Source organism: Polistes canadensis, unplaced genomic scaffold, assembly GCF_001313835.1.
Source record: "Polistes canadensis isolate GaletaPanama2010 unplaced genomic scaffold, ASM131383v1 scaffold_309, whole genome shotgun sequence".
NCBI classification, from domain to species: Eukaryota; Metazoa; Arthropoda; class Insecta; order Hymenoptera; family Vespidae; genus Polistes; species Polistes canadensis.
This window is the reverse complement of record NW_014569856.1, coordinates 8,072-34,731: the sequence shown is the minus strand read 5'-3', so window position 1 is coordinate 34,731 and position 26,660 is coordinate 8,072. Positions and strand designations below refer to the sequence as shown.

The window sequence follows — 26,660 nt, the reverse complement described above, 5'->3', positions numbered from 1 at the left end:
AAAAAAAAAAGAAGGAAAAAAGAGCAAAGCTCGAGTGTTAAATGAAAAAGCACACGCGGAGATTTTTTTTTCCTCCTCTCTTTCTATTATTTTTTTTTTTTTTATATTCGAGGAGAGATCGACCACAATGGAGTCCGATGGTTGAACGGTCCCCTACCTATCTACCTACGGGGGTATAGGGTGTACCCTTCTCCCTTTTTATCCGATCGAACGAATAGACGAGAATACTCAGTCCGCGGTTATGTGTGTGAAAGAGAAAGAGAGAGAGAGCATCTGTTATTTCAAACGATTAATTAGAAAACGCGCGTTTTCGCGAATACCTCGAATGTGGAGAGAAGGAATTAATATCGTTGCAGAACTCTCGACATTTCGACGAAGCGTGCAAGTGACAAGAGCCCTCATCTCTCTCTCTCTCTCTCTTTCTCTTTCTCTTTCTCTTTCTATTTGAACCCATCCCCCTTTCTATCACTATCTCCATCTCTCTTTATCTTTCCAACCAACCAACAAACCAACCAACCCTTTCTTTCTCTTTCACTTTATTCCTTTCTCTATCTATCGGGGATTTAGTTGAAAACGTTTCGGGCCCGACGACGTTCCAATACGTCAAAACAGTAAAGCACATCTGCCGTGTGGGAAATAGTCCAGTAGCTTCGCCGATTATTTTTCTCCCCGGTTATTACTCGTCGACAGGTTTTTCTACCGAATACACTCGATTCGCCATTTTCAACCCCGGATTCGTTCGAACACGATTCGACGCAAAGTGGCTTCCCACGGTGTACGATTCGACGGACGTTAAAGGTTATCATCTCTATAAACGTGATCGACAACAAGCTTGGTTGATGCCATTGCTTTTGCTTCTGCTATTACTAATACTGATGCTGGTGGTGGTGCTGATGCTGCTTTTATCGAGGAGACTCTTTGAAAATGTCGATATATCTATTATACATCGTGTTGAACTATTCATTTAACGTTGATTGAGCTTCATTTTCACTGTCATCTTTCGTCAAACTTAATTAATATTAATAAATATGTTTAGCAGGGAAATTGGACAATATAAAGAACCTAGAACTTGATTTTGATCTAATTTGACGTTTTGTCCTTTTATTAGGATTTCTTCAGTAACTGGAAATTTTTTATTATTAATTATATGAGAAATATAATACATTATAGAATATTAAATGTTACCTCGATCCCTAACRTTCAAAGTCTTTTACATTTGTGTAGATATACATTTTTATAATTTTCAAAAAACTAAACATCTACAATTTGTTATATTTAAACACTGAAACTTTTTGAAAATTATAAGAATKTATGTCTGCGTTCAAATGTAAAAGATTYTGAACTTTAGGGATCGAGGTAATATTTAATATTCTWTAATGTATTGTTTTTCATGCARTTCATAATAAAATATTTCCATATTTATTAATAATTTTCTTTTTGCACGAGATAAATAATTAATTTATTAATATTATTCCATTTTGTGGGATTTGTTTTTTCTTTAATATTTTCGCATTATTCTTTTCTTTTTTAACCGAAAATTAATTCGCAATAAACCAAGTCATTCCTTTTTATTATTATTAATGGAAGTGTTTAAGTAAATCATTGGATATGATTCGGCAAGATATTTCTTACTATTTTAATAATCGTTAATAAGATTATTGCTACTGTTGTTATTACTATTATTATTATTATTTTTATTACTAATACTTGCGTGGTCATCGTGAAACGGCAATTTACGTTTTCATTATATTTATTTCCATGCTTTTTTTTTTTTTTTCTTTCATTCTTTTTCAATATACTTATAACTCCATTCGCACGATTGTGTCTAGTGTTCTCGTCACTCTACGTCTACCACGTCGAATTTTAATAATTCTATCAAAAACTCTCCTCTCTCTCTCACTCTCTCTCTCTCTCTCTCTCTCTCTCTCTCTCGTATTTATTCGCAATCGAACTTAATATTCGTTACGCAAATGGCCTAAATCCCTCATGGTCCAAATACTATACATTATTGTTCGCAGATAATGCTTTCGTTAAAATAAACGTTTGTTATGCGCGTAAAAGCATATTTTAAAAGAGAGAGAGAGAGAGAGAGAGAGAAAGAAAGAAACAAATAAACATAAAGATGAAAAAGGAGAGAAAATAATGACAAGTTATCGACACAACATGGATAAAAGCTTATCGATGTGAAATGACATTTAAGTTGATTTTTTAACTTTTATTTTTTCTCTCTCTCTCTCTCTCTCTCTTTTTTTTTCTCGCGTGATATTTAAATTCGTTTGCGTTGAATAAATTTCAACAAAAATATATATATATATATATATTAATATATTGTTTTTAATTTTTTTTAGATCGCGTTCTCTTTTGTTTTCCTTTCCTCTTTGTTTTACCACGAACGTTACTTTGTTAATTACCTTTTTTTCCTTTTTTTTTTTTCTGTTATAGGAATTGACAGACAACCAACGACGAGACGACCAGGTACTCGACGGGATTCGAAAAATTCTTGGAAATTGGATCACAGTAACGAGAAAAAAGCTGCCGGCATGAGGGACGAGCCAATGTCGAAAGGAAATTTGGATAGTGGCGAAGAACAATTGGATTTTCAATCGGCCACAGCATCGTCGTGCTTTCATCTTCATCGCATTTACATAAATCTTGGTATCATCGTATTCGTTGGTATCGTTCTTGGTGGATTATCAACGTAGACGACCCTTTTCTATCGTTGTCATTTCTACCCTCGCGACGTTAAAGAATTTCGACAAAAAATTTTTTGAGAAAAAATAGATTTTTCCTTCATTCTATGGTTCCTCCCACGACGAATCGCAAATCTGTCGATTCCCGTTGGAAACTTCCAACTTTCGAATTGCATAAGGGACAAGTTTTCCAAAAACATACGAAAAAGAAAGGATGGAAGTACGGAAGAAAATAAAAGATAAGATAAAAGAATAGAAGAAAGTGAAGAGAAATATTATGAAATCTTTAATCATGAGTTCCACGCTTTGTGCGTTTTTCGTTTCTCCATGAAGATCCTACAAGATTACCTATGACCGTTTAAAGTCTCCAGAGAAATGAAAGATATCATAAATTTAAGCTCTTAGATTATGAAATGGGGTAAAAAAAAAAATCTATGAGAAACGAAGGATACGAAGTAGAGTTTATCTAGCCGTGTAATGATCCTTTCTGAACCCCCCACCCCCACCCCCACCCCATCCGTCCCCACTTCCCGAAAAAAAACTTCTTTTAAGTTATTACTTATTACGTTTTTGTGTTATCGAGAATCTACGACGATCGTACGAAACGTCATTAACAATTGTAAAGCTTCGTGTCTTTGTATTACAGGATTAAATCGATATAAGTAATGTGTGCTATCGCATAATATTACTCATAAACTATATATACTCTATATATATATATAGATAGTAGATTATCCTATTAAGTTACAGTACAATGACAATAATTTTTTAACTAATCCCATTTAATGAAAGGATGAAGAATAAAACTAGCGAAACTGTTTGGTAAACTTGAATATCGATAATATTTTTCGCATCATTGATAAAAACTGCCTAGATAATAATCATTCTTAATTATAAAAAAAATATAATGCAATGATGCGTTAATATATTATCCATGATGGACATGAAAGATTTTTCAATCGAAAAACGTGATCGTCAATCCAATTTTAGCACACAGTCCATTAATTTTAAGAAGTTATTAACTTAGCTTGCGTATTTTGTGATAATGATTACCACTGTGTACGATGTAAATACACGTAGAGATAAATATGTGATACCCCAATAGATTGAATAGATTATAAACGCGTTGATCGTTGCTTTCGAAGCATAGAGCAATTGATATTGTACAATAAAAATGTGTGAACGATATTGTAGATTAAGCCTCAGGGACATGTAAATACGTTAAGCTGTAAGAACGACGTTGCGTTAGTTTTTGCATTTGTGAACGTGAGAAATCTATCTATCCTTCTGTAAATACGATGTACTTAATCGTGTAATTTCGGCAATAAATGTTAGACTACTAACTGTTATTTGTTGTTACGTTACAAGTATTTCATTTCGTACTTCCTGATTTGTTTAAAAATTTCACCTAAAAAAATCTGACTTGCAAATAGTTAGTAGACTAAATACCTGCCTTACCGACGATAATAAAAGTAGTTTTTCAAGTAACAAATGGTCGATAATATCACATTCTACTTGTTCTAAACTTAAATAGTAGAATCAATGATAATACACCGACTGTTAATAATTTTAATAAGTAGATATTCATGGTTAATATTACTTTTGATATTACTATCTGTTGATTTTATCGATGTAAACAAAACTTTGACAAGTTTTAGCTTTTGTCGCTCAAAATTCATTGATTATTTTGTCAATAAAATAGTTTATATTCTATAACAAGAAAATATTGAACGCTTTAACAAACGAAGCTTTATAAAAGAAAAACGATCGGGATAAGCGTTCTCATCGAATTTGTGTCGTTGAAAATTAGGAAACATCGGGTACGATAATTCTCCACGAGGGCGGCGGTGGGGTTCGGGGGTTCACATTTTTTTTTTGTATGTATTGTGTGTAGTACAATTATATATATTTGAAAAATCAGACCATGCGAATCAATCTAGTGGCAATAAAAATCATCCTCTCATTGTGAATATTGTAGCCACATTTATAACACTGCGATCATTTTCCTTGTATATAAGCACCGTAGCTTTAACAAAAATAATAATAATGATATATCAGAAAATTTCTCTCGATATATACTATAAATCATAATAAAAATTTCCTAGAATAAAATAATATATTCCCAAAGAAAAACAAAATCTATACTTTCCTGTTATTATTAACATTGAAATAAAAAAGCAAAAAATTGATTCTCGCGTGTGCGGTTGTAAAGAAAACAACACATTTAGAAGAAAAAAAAAAACATATATCTACGACGTTCCCCATTATTTTTTCATAGGATAAATTATTTATCATATCACAAACCAAGACCCATAGATCGTAAGAAAAGCATCGAATCGACGATAACGAAGAGGAAAGGCGCAATGATGATATTCGGGAAAGAATTATTATGGAAGTTGGCAGCGCACTTTCGAGTAACGAGGGGAAAAAAGGGCTTTTCTCCATAAGCCGGCTCGTACATCATCGGCACGAATCCCTTCGGACGGTTATGGAACGAAAGAGCTGGCGATAACAAAGGCATCTCCGTGAAGCTGTGCGAGACGGGTTGTAAACAAACTGCGTACCTTACGTTCCGATATATAATAATCGGAAGATGAACGTGCGGTTATAGTAGAAAACACGATAGCATTGAACATTGACGTCTTCTTAAAAAGGTATACCGTGGTTTCTACAGTGATAAATTACTAATTGAATAGACTCTTGTATATGTGTATTAATCTAACATTTAATCTCTAACACAAAAGTATCTAACGATTAATCATGAACTTATCATTAATTCCACTCAATCTTTCTTCAACGATACTATACGTAGAAAAATCGATTAGGGAGCACTCATCCGTTCCTTTACTATACTTTTCTCTCTTTATAATCTTTGAAATGACGTTGGATGTATATAGGTATATATACCTGTAACATAGTTTCAACTTAAACTCATACTACCATGGTGAGTTTGTTATTCTATTATCGATCGATGTGTTTTCACATTTTGCCAAAGGCTTACTAATTTTATCTAATACCTAAAGACATGCCGGAATCTTGTTTAGGCATAGATGGTATTCCCATCATGGTGTGTATATCTTTCATTTAGCCCTCAAGGAAAATGGATATTTCTATCATGATTTAACAATTAACATGCGATACTTTACTTCTAACAGAAATAGTTAGAAAATTTCGGTAAATGTACATGAAATTCTTCTTGATTCTTACTATCACCGTTCTGTACGATAAATTATGCTATCAAAAATACCAAAGTTCATTTATTTCAACATATTTTATTCCATTTTGATGTGTTCTACTATTTAATATAATATAATGAATTATTTGATAAGATAATTATGCATGCAGGTTAAATAACTTTCTACCCGCCCCCCTTCACCCTTTTCGATAAAAAAGAAGATCAACTCGGTCGTTCAAATTTCGCGCTCCATTTATATAGGACTAGGTTTCGGTATTTGGTGGATAGAATACCTCGGAGAATTCGAACAAGTTCGCGGCACGCTCACGTTCCTTTTTCGCATCGTTTGCGAAAATACGAGCCACATAGCTAGCTAGCTAGCAAGCTTCCAAGGATTTTTCGGCAAACCCCCCTGAACCGAACCCCCCTGAACCGAACCGAATCGCAAACGGTTTCTCGCGATACCCAAGGGATGAATTCTTCAGAACAATTCTTCCACCGTCCGGCAGGTAAAACATCTCGGCTCGAACGTGGATCGTTTACATGTCCGATCTTAAAATTAGCATAATGGCTTCTTACCTTTCTCCATTTTTTTTTCCTCCTCCTCCTCCTTCTTCTCCTATATATTTATTTTTTTTTTCTACCCTCTCCGAACAAACCCTCTCGTTTCGATTAATATACGAAGAAACGTCTTTTGTTTTACAAATTTTCTATGGTATAATATTTTCATCGGACGTTTTTTATACTATACGGATACTAAAACGTTAGTGTGAGAATAAGTCTCGCGAAAAAAAAAAAAAAAAAAGAAAGAGAAGAAAAATGAAAAAAGTATGAAGAGGATAAAATGCGAGGAGAAACGAGTATAAGGAGAATTTCACTCTCTCTCTCTCTCTCTCTTTCTCTCTCTCTCTTTCTACCTATTCTCTTTCTCTTTTCAACTTACTAATAGAGATATATAATTCTGAACGAAATACACGTCTCACGTATCGTTCTATATCGTCCGATGCACTTGTCGTATAAACGTGCCAGAACGTGTATCTCCGTAGACAGAAAGACAGAAAGAAAGAGAGAGAAGAGAGAAGAGAAAAGAGAGAGAGAGTAGGAGGGTATAAAAGCGACAACGTATACGAGACGTTCACGTTTTTCAGGTGATCGTAAACACGTGTAACAATGGCAAGAACGACACGAAGTATCTCACTCTCTCTCTCTCTCTTACTCGTACAAGAAACTCGACTTACGTACTCTTTTTCCTCAGAAAAAAGCAGAGTTCGAAAAAGGAGGGAAGAGGAGAGGAGAGGAGAGGTAAAATATGAAGACAGAGAGAGTGGAAACTAGAAAGAAAGAGAAAGAGAGAGATAGGGATATACAGAGATAGATAAAATAATAGAATGAGTGAAATAGATGCAAATGCGTATAGGTTTGTTTGTTTGTTTGTTTGAGTGTGTGTATGTGTGTATGTAAGATGAAGGCGAATTCTATGGCGTCTTCGATGCCAGATAGCGGTTTTATGGAAATTATTCGCGGTCGAGAGAACGTTTAATGTTCTGAATAATATTCCACAAGCTAGCTAGCGCGAGAGAGATCTTTTAGAAAATAGCTCTGCTTATATATGGAAAAACCCATATGATAATTGATGATCTTTTTATTCTGTCCGATCCATTATTATTTTGATCAAACCACCATGATTTTTCATTCCTACAATCTTATTACCAGTCATTTAATAACAAAATCATGATTTTATTCTTGGATAAAATGTTAATTGTTTGATTAAATCATATCTTGTTTCTTGACTGTTACTGCTTTTTTTCTTGCGTTTTATCTTTTATATTATCGTTACTATATGCAATTCTGGGGGGGGGGGGAAAAAAAAGAAGAAAAAAGAAACTGTGTTGAATTTATCTTTATAATTTAATCCTTCGCACACTCTAAGCAATTTATGTTATACTATGTTAATTAGCCAATGTCTGGGAGAAGTATGACGTTAAATTTTACAATATACGAATTTTGATTTATTTTATTAAATATGAAATATTTTAATTTTATCAAAAAAAAAAAAAAAAAGGAGAAAACAAATAGTAGAAAATTTTGCAGATAAAAAAGAAGAAATCAGGAAAAAACGCGACAGTTTTTTGTTTGATCATTAAAATGTTGTTGTAAGAATTTTTCTAAATGTTGATCGATTTGAAACATTCGTCGTCCAGCGAGACGAAACGAAACGAGATGAGATTTTTTTCCATTTCACGTTACTATTCTAGAATGGCGAAGGAATAGAAGGAATTTATGACACATGGAATACCGGCAAAGGAGGTTCGATAGCAACTTGGCTTTATACGTTGCGAAACAAGCGTCTCTTGCACCGCGAAAGGCTTTGTTCCGGAGTTCGCTGCCACAGAAATCCGTTTCCCCTTCATATTTGCACGAGTGTGTGCTTTCTCTCTTCTCACTGAGTCTCACCCTCCCATAGTCCTCCTCCTACTCCTTCTCTTCTTCTTCCTCTTCCTATTCTTATTCCTTCATCTCCTTCTATTCTACCCTTATCCACCCTCATTCACCCTCATCCACTCTTCTCACTTTTCTCTTTCCTTTTCTTTCCTTTTCCATTTGTATCCTTCTCTCTCTTTGTATTCCTATCTTCCCTCGCGTGCAATTCTCACAGCTCGATACTCCCCGTACTGTTCTAAACGCGCTTCAACAAATTTTATTATTGTTACTTCGATGATATCGACGTGTCGTTGAATCTTATTGCTTTCTCTTTTCATATCCTCTTTTCTTCATTTTTATTTAATTTTTCCTTTTTTTTACTCTTTATTATTCCACGATCCGGGATTATACCCTTTCGTACTTTTTATTGTATTGATCTTTAACACGAGATGATTTTTGTTTTATACGTAATGTGAATCTCATCAAAATTATTTATACAATTTTGGAAATATTATAATTTTTGTTTCTGGTATAAGTAAAAATATTTTTTTCGAATAAATAAAAAGAAGAACAAAAATTTAATATATCTATAAGTAAACAAGTAACTTAACTCAGAAACGTATAAAATACAGTGTCTCAATAAAATATATATATTCGTATGTTGGATAAAAACGTAGGATAATAAAATGCTATCACTATATTTGATATCTCTATTAAGTGAAAACATTTAGTTTGTGAAATGACTTTTAGGTAGGATAGGCAATCACTTAATAGCACGTAAAAATTTCACGAGTACTTTTATTTCGAAATGATAAAAAATGAACATCTTTTTATCTGACCAACGGAGCAAGGTATATACATATATATATTTGTACATCTACGTTGAACATATTAGTGTCTGTCAATGTTAGCAAACAAAAGTTAGTATTCAAATTGATACGATATTCTTGAATAAGAATAAGAATATTTTCATATTTATTTTCCCAATGGAATACAACAGTATTCTACTTATTTTATCATATCGGTAATATCTATCTATCTATCTATCTATCTATCTATCCATCTATTTATCTATTTGTAACTTTGAAAATTTTCAAGAGTGACTGCTTCTCGCACAGGTTCGTTCCCTTCGAGAATTTCCTAGTAGGTATCATACAGGAAGAGACCATCATAAAGGGGATGCACACGTGAAACGAATAAACAGATTTGTTTGCCATCCACTTCTGCTCGGTTTTCCTTTGACGAAGAAACGATGAATGATCCTTAACGTCGACACGAAACTGCTCGGTTATTTGCCTACGTGGAAATCAAGATAAAGTGGGAGTAAGTTAGTAAGAGAAAGAGAGAAAGAAAAGAGCGTAATTATTTTTTATCGATCACTACTCTACCGTTCGAGCTTTTAATGTTTCAGGTCTTTCTACGTCAGAGAGAGAAAAAAAGAAAAAAGGGGTGGAGAGGAGAGGAGTGAACGCGAACTCATGGAAGTGATAGCGATGGGAACCGAACTTACGTATATAGTTATTCGTTTGAAAATTTATGGAGGAACTACTTGATGGGGAATGGGGCGGGGAGGAGAGAGGGGGCAAACTCATGTTTTATGAATCATTCGAAATTTCGATGCACCGAAGTTCGGCATTCTTCCTCGTTGCAAATCGATGAAGAAATTTCGTTCTTACTTAATGCTCCATTTCTTTTCTTTCTCTTTCGTATTGTTCTTATTGTTATCACGTTAAAAGAATCCATCGCGTTCGTATTATTATTATTATTTAGTATCGATACACAATCATCGTGCCATTTTTTTGCAGCTGCAAATTTCTTTCCAAATCTATCCAAAGCAAAAAAGAAACTTTGTCCTATAGTTTTTCGAACAAAATACAAAAAACGAAAAAAGCTCCATTACGAAGGAAAATTTTACCGATCGAACTTTTCGAAGCTATGAACTTACGTACGTATCCACCACCATCACCACCATCACACACCTCGAGTTCTTCCACTTTTAGTTTTTTCGTTTTTCTTTCTTTCTTTCCTCCTTCTTCATTTTTTAAATTCGTTCTGTTTTTTTTTTCACGAGTTATTGAAATACGAATATATTCTCTCATCGATTCTACGAGAATATTTCCGGTCCGCGGTTCCATTAAGCAAGCAGCGAGCCGATGCGTCCGAATTTACGTTCCTACACTTCGTCGAATTTACCCTGCTTATCGAGACCCATCCCTATGGAGTACAAAACGGATTTAATAGGATTTGTCTACAGAAAGAGAGAGAGAGAGAGAGAGAGAGATGGGGGTGAGTGAGTAGAGGAAGAAGGAAACTGATAGAATTGAAATAGGAAAGTGAGACTGAGGAGAAAAATAGTACGAAATGAACGAACGCAAGTTGAAAATTGATATCTTCAGACATTTTTGTATCGTAGTGTTTATAAGTGAAAACAAAAAGTAAGATGGAAGATAGAAAAGCTAGGCGTTATCGTATCCCCAAACACGTACGTGTTACTCGCTCAACTATCAAACCAAGGAAAACTGAGTCTTCTTGTTGAACGTTCTTGACACCATTTTCTTATTTCGCTTCTTACTTTTCTGCTTCTGCTTCTTCTTCTTCTATTTCTATTTCTATCTTTTCTACTATAGCACCAGTTATGCGATAGCTGCCATTTTTACTCGAAAGCAGAAGAAGAAGAAGAAGAAGAAGAGTTAAGTTGAGAAAGAAAGTTGACCAGTCGACGATGAAGTTCGTATACAAGCGTGCTACTTGATACCGTTTAAAGCTTAACAGTTAAACCTTTTAGGATTTATATAACAATCGATAGGATGCACGTTTTAAAGTTTTATATTTGAGAAAAAGTCACAAGAAGATATTATAATAATAATAATAATAATAATAATAATAAAGAATATTTCGCAGATAATAAGAACAAACTTTAAAATATCATCGAACAATTCTAAAGACATTGACATAGTATTTCAATTAAATACGAACGATGTCGATTATGAGAGTAATTATTCGAAAATCGATCTCAAGATAATTATTACCTAACATTGATTTTAGAGAGAGAGAGAGAGAGAGAGAGAGAGAGAGAGAACAAAAATAATAGTAAAACAAAAAAAAAGTAGTCAATTCTCATTAATCTAACGTTGACAATCGTGAAAGGGAAAAATGTTCGTAACTAAGGACGAGTCTGAAATACAATATATCATATTTCTTTCTAATAAAGCACAACCTCGTTTCATCCCTCTTCAAGTTCGCGTCGACAATATACCAAAAAAAAATATCCAATGTGTCGGGTGACACTCGAAGAAGTGAAGAAGAGACACCTGAGAAACGAGCCTTAACGCTAAGTTAAAGCGTTTGGTAATCCATAGGGTTTATCGTAAGAAAACTCTGATTCGAGTTATATCCTTTCTTTTCCTATCGCAATAGTCCTGTGAATGTGGTGGTAATAGGGGGAAGGGGGAGGGGGAGGAGTTGTATATACTAGCATCGTCACAAGTAACACCCAACACTAACATTAGAAGGAGGTTTGGACTGAGTCTCCCATCAGTAACGTAGTTCCCCCATGCCTTGTCTCATTTCACCTCACCTCACCTCATCTTACCTCAAACTCAGAGCTCAGTTCACCTCACCACACCACACCTCACCTCGTCTCGTCTCACCTCACCTCACTTCACTTCGCCTCACCGCGCATCACCAGGAAGCTCCCCGACACCCACCCACCCCTCAACTATATTCCCGACTCGCCGAGGTCAGCTTATGAGAAATCCCTCCTGCCGCGTGCTAACATTACGGTTCAGTTCTCGTTCGCCCGAGCAACTCCCTAGAGCTGTCTATTAAATACCTAATATCAACTCATGCTCGCTTCCCGTCCTATCCCTTTTACTCCCTCGATACTTCTCACTTTCTCTCTGTCTCTGTCTTCGTCACTCACTCTCTCTCTCTCACTCACTCTCTCTCTTTCTTTCTCTTTCTATTCGTTGCTTCTATACTCTCTTGTAATTATATATATATATATATATGTGTTAACGTCAAAGATGGAAATCAGTCATTGCTAGTAATTCCTCGGCATTACTATGAATTCAAAGAGTGTTTGGTTGAAGTCAGAAATAAGAATTTTTGAAGAGTTTTTCCTAGGTATTGAACATAATACTTTGATATCCTATAGAATATCAAATTAGTATTTAAACAACGTTGAAAAGAATACATCCTCGGGACAGGCACACATAGCAGTATGCAACCATTTCAAAGAAATATCAGAGATTGCAATGCTGTAAATTGTAGACCTTTGCAATTTTTTTTGAAAAGTTTCGGTAAATATTTTCTATACTAAACGTAAATAGATTTTAATGAGTTTTATATTAAATTAAAGTACACTCTTTTGTCTACGCGCAGAATACTATTTCGAGTTATAAATCGATTTGCAAAGGTTAAGAAAATGTCAGAGAATGCAATGCTGTAAATTGTGCATCTTTGCAATTTCTTTGAAAAATTTCGGCAAATATTTCTTATACTTAGAGTGAATAGATTTTAATGATTTTTATATTAAATTAAAGTGCACACTTTTGTCTACACGTAGAGTACCTTTCTGAGTTATAAATCGATTCGCATTGGAACACAGATTTAGAACGAAATGTTTTTTACCTGTATGGGTTGTCTTAGGGGGAGAGGTTATATATGACTGTGTGTGTCTGTACCCGAGAATGTATTCTTTTCAACGTTGTTTAAATACTAATTTAATATTCTATAGAATATCAAAGTATTATATACGATGCCTAGGAAAAACTTGAAAAATTTTTCAATTTTCGGCTTCGTTTGAAGACTCTTTGCATTCATAATAATGCCGAGGAATTACTAGCAATAACTATTTTCCGGCTTTAACGGTAACATATATATATTTCTATCTCTTACTCACACTTACCAAAGCTTACTTGTCTTTCATACGTCTCTATATAGACACTACGTAGTTTTAGTCTCTTCTCACTTACTCTAATCTTCCTTTTCCCTCTTTTGCCCTTTTCCGTTTCTCTCCTTGCGAAGCAACACTCCCGAAAACTAATCCAAAACGTGCCGAACACCATGCGCATTATCATTCTTGTTGCAGACAACGGAAAGTTTGTTTAGAGGTAACACTCGTCCCGTTCTATGCGAACCGTTTCTTACTCTCTCTCTCTCTCTCTCTCTCTCTCTCTCTCTCTCTCTCTCTCTCTCTAGATGCTTCTACCCAAACCTTCCAAACGAATGAACGAAGGAATGAACGAATGAACGAAGCTCTTCACTAGAGAACTAGAGCTATGCTCTAGACAATACGAGACACTGAGGTGCGTCCCATCCGACAGTAATGTTATACGAGTTTCAAGCACTTTACACGCTAATCTCCACTACGAGAGAAGCGGGATTACTTCGCGGGCTGCTTGAGAAGTAGGATACTGTATGCTGAAGAAGAAAATAGGATGGGTTGTTGTTACAAACCAAAAAAAATTCGATCGAAGTATACCAAAAACTCCCTCCACATCGTTAATCGATATCTATCACACGTATCTGCTAGTTTTATTCTAAAAAACCTTTTATATCATCCAACTGAGTTAATGTTTTTTATATTAGGGGGATGATAGATAACCTTAATCCCTTTTTACTTATTATAATTTTTAATTGATCGCTATTAGTTAAACAATTATATCATAATTCGCGTTAGTTTTCTTATGATATTTCACTTAAGTACCGAAATTTTCTCATCTCGTCGAATAAAACTAAAATAGTCATCTTACAACTATCTATGCAATAATCATGGGTTATGGAGAAGAGAGACATCGAAGGATAGCAATCGATAAGCAATGTCTTGAGTATTTACCAGAAGGATTCTATGGGATTCATACTACTCCCACGACATTTCTACTACTGTCTGGAGGTCTCTAATTGAGCACCAACTCTCCCCTACTCCAAAATTACTACTCTCCTTTAATTAAATCGGTTTATTAAACCTTTCCAATGAACGCATTTTCCTTTCCTTTCCTTTTCTTTCCTTTATTTCTTCATTCTTTAAATCACGTTTATTCTCTCGATAATTCTTCAAGCCTCAAATTTTTCATTCCTATTAAATCTTAACCAATTCTTTGTCTTTTCATTTTTTCTGTTCTTTCTTTCGTTTAATTGTTGTCCGTTCGTATCTGTGAAAGACAACTAACGTTTATATCTTAGTTCCTTGGCACGTTCAACTTTACTTCCCGCGTTAATACCTCGTGGATAACCGTCCGCGAATGAGCGACCAAAGGGCTAAGAGAACTTAAGATAAAAGGAGGGTGGGGGAGGTATAGGGGAAGCTTCTGGGGGATGAACCAACTGAGCAACTTTAGTCCCAACTTTTTCAAGGACCTCTTCTTCGTGGTGAAAAAGACGTTAAGCCAGGATCTTCCCCATAAAGTAAAGATCTGTGCTTGAATTAAACATTAGCTCGCAGTTGGCAGCCTTCAAGATTTTTTATTCATTACTGTCTTGCCATTGATTATTTCCGATAGTCACTTTTGCCGAGACACCTTTTCTTGAATTTTAATTCATTCGACTATTCGCGCTTAGAATTTATTTTTCTATTTTATTCGATATATATATATATATATATATGTGTGTGTGTAAATATAATATATAAATTATTTAATTATTTTACATTTTTTACCGTACCGATCTCTCTTGAATTATTTTTCATTTCTTTTTTCTTCTTCTTCTTCTTCTTGTAAAACAAATTTGTATTTTATCAATTTGTATGCACGAGGTGGATGATAAAATAATGAAATAAAAAACAAATGAGAAGATGGGAGTGAGAATATATCTCATCTAATTTTGCATAGCGTATTGATAAGTATAAATTACCATATTTGGTTATAAAGACGAGCGAGAGAGAGAGAGAGAAAAAAAAAAAGAAAAGGAAAAAGAAAAGAAATATTCTATATAAGCGTTATGAAAAGATTATATTCTTTTAAAAAGTATTTTTAAGAAGAGTTAGGAAGAATCGTTGAGTAACCCCCATAGAAATTCAAATTAGATTCTTATCTTATTTATATTCATCTTTATATACTTTTTCATCGCGTTATTATTTCTTTATTCTTAATGAAATTATTTTTTATATTATGTTCAATCACCATCATAAAATATATATATATATATATATATATATCCACGAATAAATGAATTTTATTATATTATACACATTATCTTATTTCTACGATCAATGATCCTCCATCATTTTCTGTCTCATAAATCGTTAAAATTTATTTTAAACTCTTCTTTTTCATACTATGTAAACAAAAATATACAGAACCCATTTAAAAGGATGGAGATGAACCTGTAAACAAAAAATTGATATATCCCTATGATGGATCCCCTATTTTTTTTATCATGCAACTTTTCATAAAATGATCTCCCTCTTTTTTTAAAAGTATATATATATACATCTAGAAAATATTTAAGGTAATAATAGTTAATACCTTATATAAATGAAATTTATATGAAACGTTTATATGGTAATTTGTAAATAATATTGAATTGGGGAAAAAGTTTCTTCGTATTTTTTCGATAGATGATTTAGTATTGCATAACTTTGATAATACTGATAATAAGATTTGAAAATACTTTAGCGCGTTTTTATAAACTGATGTAGGATAGAATAATTTAAAAAAAAGATATGATATTTGCTCATTCGGTCCTAATTTATGGGGGCATCTGGAAAATGAATAAAAATAAAGATGAGGTTCAATACATTTGGAAATTTTTAGTAGAAAAAAATTGAAGAATACAACTCAGGTTGATAAAAATGTTTATGGACGCAGTATCATCAAAAACTTGTATGACTATTACATAAAAATACAAAGAAACATTTTACCCGATCTAAATATATGCTTTTTATTTTTTTTTATGCATGTTTTTTTAAAGAAATATTTTTTTAATGAACCTTGTTATTTATCTATATTTTAGAAAATATTTAACAATAAGATATTAATAATTATAATCGTATTTCTTATAAATATATTATACAGGGTGTCCCAGCTAAAGAAAATAATCTAGAAATATTTTATTTGTTTTTTATTTGATGTAAAATACATCACATTTTCGGCATACAATATCATTCGAAAAGATCACGATACAAATATATAATATTTAAATGTATTTTTTTTTACACGTTACAAGGTACCGTATACTTTGAAAAAATTTCTAAAAAATGATCTAAAAAAGAATTATTTTTAACATACATCTTTCTAAACCATTCGATGTATGTTGTAAAATTATGTTGCATCATAAAAAACAAATAAAATATTTAGCTAGCCTTCTTTTTAGTCGGTACACCATGCATACGTATAAATATATTTCTATGGAAGTTTGTAGATTAATATATACGATTGGCTTTATTAAAGACAAACCTGTTTGTCTGTTGACAATAGCCAAGACTCGTATCGCAAGCATCACGACAAGCCAAGTAGAAGAATATATCAGAGGATCGTGAAAGCTCGGTTGTATGATGAAATCCTTGGTTGGACGGAGATGAAGGGAATATCTTCTTCATCATTTTTTCTCCTTTTTTTTTTTCTTTTCATTTCTTTTCTTTTTTTTCTTCTTCCCTCTCTCTCTCTCTCACTCTACCTTTCCTTTTCTTTCTCTCCCTTTTTCTCTCTCAACTTCTTCATTCTTCTTATATTGCATTATGGCCGCATACATATTTATTCGGCGTACGTAGATTTTACATCGTAAAACCACGTGAAGCGTTACGGTATCTCTCAGCCTTCATCGCAAGACCCCAGGCGTTTACAAGAACCACAATAACGCGCCTTGACTTCGTTCTATCGCATCAACCTGTCTTACTCTTATCCAATGGAATACGAACGACTTTAAAGTTGATTACTTTTAAACTATTTCAACTTTTACATGTAGTTTTTTTTTTCCATAGTTGGGGTTATACTCATAATTGATTATCATGATAGGTAGGAAGAAACATTTTTCTTTCTATCAAAATTGATTATTTCAATCGAAAATATATTTTTATTAGTTAATTTGTAAATTGGCAAAATTTATTAAATTATAAAACAGTGTATGAATAAACGAAAAAAAGCGAAATGTGGAATGTGAGGAAGATTTTACACAAATTCGCAACTTATGTTGTTCGAGTCTATGATAGTCTTATTGATTTATTTATTTTAGGAAAAATATATAAAATCTGCGATGTTGAAAAGCGATAAATAGAAAAAATGAGATCTGTAGAAGGAATATATATAAAAAGTTCAATTTTTAGGATAATTTTGAATATAGTTTTCACGGAGCCTATATACAAGGAGGACGATCGCAGTGTTATAAATATGGCTACAATATTCACAATGAAAGAACGATTTCTATTGCCACCAGATAGCGCGTCTAGTCGCATGGTCTGATTTTTCAAATATGAAAAAACTTACCTTTAATTTAGGAAACAAATAAAATAATTGGTTATGATATAACAAAATCAAGAAAAAATAACAATAGCATGAAAAAAATTAATTCAATTAGTATAAAAATGAATAATACTGAATGTAAAATCTAATTGCCATAGACAGTTAACCTCAAAATCAACAATATAAAATAACCTATTGAACTATAAGAAAATTAATCCTAATCCTTTAATTAATCCTTAAATTAAATTAAAACTTCGTGATTAAAACAAAAACATCAAAGAGAACTATTTGTTACATTTGTTCATTTATAAAATCAAACGTACTTAAATCTAAATTTAAGAACACTACCGCCGCCCTCGTGGAGAATTATCGTACCCGATGTTTCCACATTTTCAACGACAAAAATTCAACGAAAACGTTCATTTAATAAAAAAAACAAAGAGACGATGAGAAAAAAGAAAGTAAATCAAATAAATCCGATGAGTATAATTAGTCATCGACGTTACCTCGGATATATAGGTTATGAACATTAAACGAAAACTAACAAAAACAAAAAAACAAAAAAATGTGTACGAGAAAGCCAAGAGAGATATAAAGAAGAGAACGTTTACTCTTCTGTCATCGGGGTTTGTCGGAGGTGGCGAGGGGGGGGGAGAGAGGTTTGGGAAGGGGATCATGAAGTGATTCGTTTAATGTGTGGATAACCCCATAGGAAGGTAATGCGGGCCCGCTGACACGCGTGATAAGAAACATTGTGACGAACGCGCGTTGGTCCGAAGAGACGGCAGGCAGCCGCAATGAAAAGAAAAGAAAAAAAAAAAAAGAGAGAAAGAAAGAGAGAGAGAGAGAATAAAAAGCAAGGAAAAAGTAACAAAGAAGGAGGAAGAAAGGGGTGAGGAGGGGGGAAGAACAACATGATACAGAGCAAAGCGACGTTGTAGAGACGGTAGTACGCGAAGTACCAGAAAGAACGATAGAGAAAATGAGAGAAAAAGAAAGGAAGAAAAAGATAAAGATAGATAGATAGAGAAATAGAGAAAGAGAGAAAGAAAGAGGAAAGAAAGGCAACGAGATGAAATTCTCGAGTCATCCATTTTGTGTGTCAGGGGGGATTCCCGTGCGGCAAGAGGTAACTCCGCAGAGTCGCTAGGACCAGAAAAAAGAAAAAAGAAGTAGATAGGAAGAAAGGGGTGGTAAGGGGGGGGCGTGGAGTAAGAAGAAGAAGAAGAAATGTTGGAAGAAAAAGAGGCCGGATGTTCTAAGAAGGGTAGGAGAAGCAAGAGAAAGATAGAGATGCAACGAGAATGAAAAAGTAAGATAGAATGAGATAGAAAGAAAAATAAAGAAAAAGAGAGAGAGAGAGAGAGAGAGAGAGGGTAAGAAGCTAGGACGGATCGGAGAACACCAGAGGGTGGTCCTCACCCTTCTCGGAAAGAAGGGAACTGTCAGCGACGCTCAGATTGTATCGCTGCTCCCAAAGGGAAGGTACACCGTTCATTAAAAAGCTTCTTGACTTATGGTAACTTCGATCTTACTTTCGCCACCTCTCTCCTCTGTGTGTGTGTTTTTTAGGCACCACCACCACCACCACCTCTGGGAATGTGTCTTGAACAATCATCGGCGTAAAAATATGTTCGTTGAATTTTGTTGTTTTCTCGATATATAACTTTTAAATAGAAATGAAATATATTTTGTTCTTTCTTTATTTTTGTTGTTGTTTAAGTTTGAATTTTGTTATCTTTACCTATCTCGTGTAATGCGTATTTAAATGTTTGTTTTTTTTTTGTTACGAAATATGGATTTAAATTCAAATTACTTTGACAGATTAGAAAAATGATTATTGAATATATGGAAATTTTCGATATTATTTAAAATTTAAATCGAATTACATTTTAATTACAGCCATTAATTCGACAGTATTTACGTTATACAATGTCTTGATAATTAATGTATCGCTAGTAATATCGATTGGTCTGGTTTAATCACTTGATGGTTGCTGTTTACAAAGATTAACAAGTTAAGATTGTGTAATACTCATATATATTATTTGAAAGAAAAAAAAACATATTAGAGAAAAGACTAAATCAATAGAACGAAACGAATCGTAAAACTCCTTTTTCCAACCAATTAAGGATGAAGGAACATCGATGAACTCTTTACGATATCGATTCTACTTAAACGAATACAAACCGAGATGATGAGAACACTTCAATCTTTTCCTTCCGTACTCTATTTCGAAGATAAAGCAAACATATTATTTCGATTATTTCTATTTTCGAAATTGAAAAGAGAAGTGTTATTAGAGTAAAATTTTTGTATTTATTTATTAGAAAATTTTTTGTTTGTTCTCATATGTTTGATCGAACAAACAACATTACATTGGAAATTTTAACCATGGAAAATCTGAAATATTTAACAACGCAGAAATTATTTTTTTTAATTTTTAAAATATTTTGTATTTTATGAGACTTAATATACAGTGAAAATAAACACTCGTTGTACTACGAACATATAAATAAATACAATATATTTCTAGCGTAACTATTTCATTTAAAATTAAACATGTATTTTAATGAAACGAATATTTAAATAATAATTATTGTACACAACAAAAAAGAATAGAAAGTAGAACAGAATCATGGATTACAAAAGCATATGAATTCAAATCTGGTCATTTAGATGGTATTTCTTGAAATAAATATTTCCGTTTTATTTAGAATTAAAAATTGTAAAACTAGTTAAAAAAGGGAAAGGTATTTAAGAGAAAATTTATCTCTTCACATTCCCGTATTAGGTATGAAATACCTTCATTCAACATATTTCCACGTTACTGCAATTCCAAAATTTCGCTTTATGACCCTGTTATAAAATTTGTATATTCTTCCATATTATTTTAAATAACTTAGCTTTTTGATTACTAATAATCAATTCTATTAATCGTATTTACAATTTTTATTATTTTATTTGATGGAAATCAATTTTTATATTTTCTACAAACGTTGTAACATTTATTATTATTTAAATCATTGTTTATAAAAATAATATGATATTAAATTTCGTAAATTAGAAAAATGTTAATGAGTATTTTAAATATACAAATTCAAATAAATTATGATAGATATAATTAATTAAATTACAACCTGAAATTTTGTTAATATTTTAATTTAAATTCATAGTAAAATAACCGCGGTATGTCTTTCACATACACACACACACAAATTTTGTTTATAATAATGTAAGATTATTTGAAAGCTCAAATTGTCTAACATAATAACCATCTTGCAATTTACACAGTAGTGCATATGTTGTTTCATACAAAATGCATCAACACTGTAGGCATTGCAGAGTGCACGAATCTCACCACTTGGAAATTGCTGCATATGTATTATAGTTCCATTCGAAAAATCTTTTAATAATATTTAAAATTCGTAAAACCGAATAAATTCAAACAGGAACGATCGATCCATTTTCGAAATTTACACCAAGCAAATAATACGATTATACGTATAATTTACACTGAAAGATAAATGCTTAATCACTTTGCTATTTCTCTCGAGAATACTTCACTTTTTGAAGAAATAACATTTTCAATAATTCGTTATTATATTACAATTGTCTAATATTTAATTATTTATGTTTTCTTAATAACAAGACACGATTTAAAATTAAACTGAAAATAAAAAGAAGTTAAATCTTTATTACTGAAATTTGGTTAATAAAAATAATATAATATTAAAAATATTAAAATAATTGCATACATAAAAAATAGTTAAACTCATTAAATTATGAATTAATAGAAGTTCATTATTATTTGTACACAAAATGATCATTATAATTAAAAAGTAATCGTTATTTTCCACGTGCGTATAAAAAGTAACATTTATCAGAATTAAAAATTCGCTTAAATGTTTTCATAAGAAGCTTTTGAAATGTAAATGAGAAGTTAAATGTTCCTTTAATTACTGTAGAAAAATTCGGGAGAAGTAACAGGAGTTCGCACACGTTTGGGAGAGTTGTTCGCACTATCAAGTACCATAATGAAATGAAACAATAGAGAGAATCAACTTGAGTTCACAAGGCCAAGCTCATGACCACCTTTTATTTTGTTTACTCACTCTCTCTCTCTCTCTCTCTCTCTCTTTTTCTCATCTCCCTTCTTCTAAGCTTTTGATATAATAATTCACATATCTGCAGTATATATGAATCTACTATTTTTACGAAGTGAATGATACTTTATATAATATAATATTTTAAAATAACAAATATATATTTTATAAAATTCAAATATTTGAGAAATTTTTTGTTGTATTTATATTTTCTAGTTAAACTTTGAAGAGGATATTTGAAAAGAATACTATGAACGAATAATAGTCTCATGTTTTATCGTCGAACAGGAAGTATGATTAACGCATTGGAGAAATTGTATGCGTTGCTGGAAAGCTCGAACACGAGAGTCGATAAATGATCTGTTATTTGATTTATGAACGTTATTTGATTTATCGTACTAACAGAGGGAACACACAATACTCGATACATTAAACAAGAATAATCTGCTTAGACGTAATTATAGAAATATCGTTTAGAAGAATTTCACAAATGATATTCATTTTAAAATATCAAATATATTTCATTTTTGAAGATTAGATTTTTTTCTTCATACGAAATTAGTCTATATTTTGATTGATATTTTTTAATTAATTTATAAAACGTTCGATAGATACAATTTTATTTCGTTTAAATCTTAAATAATAAAAAAGTACAATTTAATCGGTTAAAAATGAATTATTCGTTATCGTTAACTGACAACTATAAATTCGTCTCGAAACGAAATATATTTGAATTTAGTTTTCGAATGGTCTCGCCATCTAAACTCTCGACCTCGGTTCTATTTCCTTTACCCACGATTTCCTGAAACCTTAATATGAGAATATAAAAACACGGTAGCGCAATTTCGTTCTGACCCGTATAAGAATTGCCTATGAATTTATTATAGACTTTCACGGGCAAGTGCACGAGCAACGAAAAGACGAAAGAATGAGAGTAAAAAAAATAAAAAAAAGGAAGATAGGGAGAGAGAGAGAGAGAGAGAGAGAGAGGGTGCCAAACCCTCAAACGAATGGTTCAAACCTACATGGAATCCCACACAAGTTACTCCGACTTCTTGATACTCCTGAGATTTGTGGCAAGATCTCTTCTACTTGGTCATCACGAAACTTCGTCTCGAGTGATGTTTTGTCCTTCTATGTCTAGCCATTTCCAGGAACACGAGGGGAAAATTCCCTCTTTTCTCAGCTTTCACTAAAGCTTTTTCATCGATTATTATTTCATTCTTATATCCCTGATATATCTTTAAAAAAAACACACACACACACTAATAATTCAATATACTTTTTCTAATACGAAATATCTGATTTGAAAAGATTGCAATAACATAATCGTATTGTTTTCAACAATATTTAAATTCGAAGTTGATCTTAAAATTATAATCTAAAAATCTATATTAAATTATCTTTTATTTTGTTATCTAATTATTTTCTATTTGCAAGAAAAAAGTTGGATTTATACCGGTAAATTGTTTAAACATTAAACTTACCATAACGAGTCAAATGACTCATTTTAAATTTCCTTGTAGAATTTTTGTGCTATTTCAATATTCAAGAATTCTTATTACATAAATGATATATTTTTTTCTATTTATATATCATTATATATATGACTTTTTGAAGATGGTTCATTTGACAAGCTGTGATATAAATAAATATATACGAAGCATCGATAAGTTTAATCCTAAATACTGAAAAACACAAACACAGCTAATGAAAAATCATTATCATAGAGATTTTTTTAATTGTATTACTATATATTTTTTATTGTATTTTTTAATTTTAAATAATTTACTTTACATTTGTTAATTAAAGAATCAAAAAATCTTGTATAAGTGGATCAATATTTATTTCCTACTAAAAAAAAAAAAAATGAAAAATAAAAGATCGATAATTTAGAAACGATTGAAATTAGAAAAAAAAAATAAGAAGAAGAAAAAGAAATAATAATTTAATGCAATCTAAAAAACATAACCAAGAGAATAAAATTGTTATAGAGAGTATGGTGTGACGTTACCGTACGCAAAGAGCATCGATATCCAGGAAGAGTTTAAGAACGCGAAGGTTGGGTTTAAGCGAAGAGTAAAACGAGAGGAGTAATGAGCGGGAGGTGTACGAGGAGAAGGAAAGTGTTCATTAAGACTGTAATGGGAAACGTTAAACAGGGAACATTAACGTTCGAGCTAAGCTTATAGCATCTTAAAAAGGAAACTTGCCACAAGGATTCTTGGATGGAAGTATACGCTTGCCAGCGTTCGTTTCTATAGTTCTCACTAAATCAAGGGACGAGATTAATTTCTCTTTGCTATTAAAAATATCCTTTTAACGATTTATAAATCATTCTTGGAGTCGTATTAATAAAATCTAACTAATGGATTTCGATATAAAATCTTGTATGAAATCAATTTCTATCTGATATCTATTTACTCGAGATATTCGTTAACCCTTCTTTGCATGATGATGGAAATTTCAATCATAATATTTAGTCAACAAAAAAAGGTACTCAAAACCTTTGTACTGTATATTTGTTTTTGCTGGCAACTTTTTAATCGACTATTGCGTACAACAAAACGCAGTTGTCAAAAAATAGCACTAGGATTTTTTAAAAATATTTTTACTTTAATCTAGAGCATTAATTACGTCACCCTGATTTATTTTAAAAAAAAAGAAAAAATCATGCAAAGAAGGGTTAAATAAATATTTTCCTTAGATTTCACATTTTTTTTCTATCCTAATATCGTTAATAAATATAATATAATCCAATATCTCGGAATACACGTGTTGAAAGAAATTGATTCACTAGTTTTCGAGTATAAGGGAATAAAACAACATATATAAAAGAAAAAAGAAAAGATAGAGAGATAGAAAAATAGAGAGAGAGAGAGAGAAAGAAAATAACGATGTGTTTTATTGCAAAATTTTCTTTCAAACGTTCCACTTTTACCGTACGATATTATTCGAGATTCGTGGATTATGGCAAAAGCTTGGATGTTTCGTAATGCATTGCTATAATTCCACGCTGAGAGAACAGCCAGTTGAGAAAATAATGCGCGTGTAAGATTATTTATGTACACGGAAGCTTCTGTAAGAGAAAGAATGGGTCTATGTGTGTGCATATGTGTGTGTGTATATGTGAGGGAGTGAGAGAGAAAGATAGTGGACGAAAATGCTATAACGTTCGAGTGGGACATAAAACGCATTTGGTATCGATATTCGCCTTATGTTCGAGCAATGCATTTCGACTTTCCTATACACGTTTTAGTAAAAGGGAAAAAGGTACAGGCTGCTTAGCAACGAAACTCGTGGTATAATATTCTTTTCTATTCCGTCGTCGGCCCTTGACAAATGCTTCGTGATTTCCTTTGTGAAATATGCGACTACGCGGGAGAATAATAAGCGACGCGTATACTTTCGAAAGAATTTGGAATACTTTACTCGACTTAGATGCATAATAAGAGAGAGATAGATAGGGAGAGAAAGAAAAAAGATTGAACAAGGTTTTGTAAAGAGGTATTTATAAAGTTTTACACAGTCTTTAGAATTTAGATGAAAACGAACAAACTATTACGTAAAGAATGAAAATTTCAATAAGAAAATGTTGAACCTTCAAAGACATACTTTAATTATTATCACGGTGTTTAACTAAATCCGATAATATATGCAGTATTATATTTTAATAATATAATATGCAATATTTTCAATGAATAACGTTTTAATATATTTTCATTCATGTTTTTACGAGGGGAAACGTAAAGGGGTTGAGAGAGAGAGGGGAAAGAAAAAATAAAAAAATAAAAAGAAGATCGTTCGATATTCACTCCGACATTAACCTTTTGAAATTTAGATACGTAGGACAAGAAAGTCGTAAAATTTCGATCGTTAGATGTACATATACCAGAGCGAATCCTATTACGTCGTATTCTCTAAGAGTTTTACTAGGATAGACGAGAGCATCGCTATTTTAGTTAAATTTAGTTCGAACGATTAACTTCGAATCCATAGAACCAGTTAATATTCCAAATTCAGTTCAATTTATATTCTCGATTTTATATTCTTTAATCATAATATATTTTTCATAATTTTTCGCTTGAGTAAATATTACTTATAAAAAAAACAAAAAACTGATGTGCGTACTTATATACGCACGTAAGAAATTATATTTCTTTAGCGTACCAAAACGAATATAACCTGAAAAATAACTTCAATTTGCCCGCGCATTGTAAATATCGATAACTTCGTGGTGTTGATTTTTCGATCGCATCTAACCTAACTTTCCAAAACGCGCCAAAAGAAGTATAACTTCAAAAACTGGTGTGTATATTTATGTACGCACGTAAAAAGTTATAATTCTTTAGCGTAGCAAAACGAACATAACCTTAATAACCTCAAAAATAACTACAATTATCTCGTGCACTTCGACATTTGTCGAAAATAAGATAATATGATAAAATAAAATGTGAAGATATTAAATACCATTGATAAAGATTTTAATTAATATCTGTAGAATCTAATTTATTTATTTACGAATTACTTCATGCCGGCAAATTTGAAATCGCTTTTCCCGCGTATCGTAAATATTCGGCAACTTCGTGGTGTCGATTTTTCGGTCGCATCTAACACGATTGCGTTACGTACCATCTTTCGAATTCGTTTTACGTGATCACGTGATCTTACACAAGCGTATTTGAGAAAATAATTTCGCGATAATAATGCACTTACGATGCGTTCGTTAAGATAAACCGAATTTCCTTTAAGAAGCAAATAAGATCGACGATGTCAAACATTGTTGAAACCGATGATCCACTTTACTGTTAACAATAAGATGAAAAAGTTCACGTGATATTTTCAAACGTTTAAAAGATATCTTATTTGC

The 26,660-nt window shown here is 32.2% G+C and overlaps 1 protein-coding gene across 1 annotated transcript in view; it reads left to right on the top strand.

The window, feature by feature from the left end:
* LOC106791456 (protein amalgam-like) overlaps window positions 1–3,207 on the top strand; it is an 81,111-nt gene extending 77,904 nt beyond the window's left edge. Inside the window, exon 8 of the mRNA XM_014757090.1 lies at window positions 2,443–3,207. Coding sequence (XP_014612576.1) covers window positions 2,443–2,702 — 260 coding nt within the window. The 3' untranslated portion in view covers window positions 2,703–3,207. The remainder of the gene's footprint in view (window positions 1–2,442) is intronic.
* The last annotated feature ends 23,453 nt before the right edge of the window (window positions 3,208–26,660 follow it).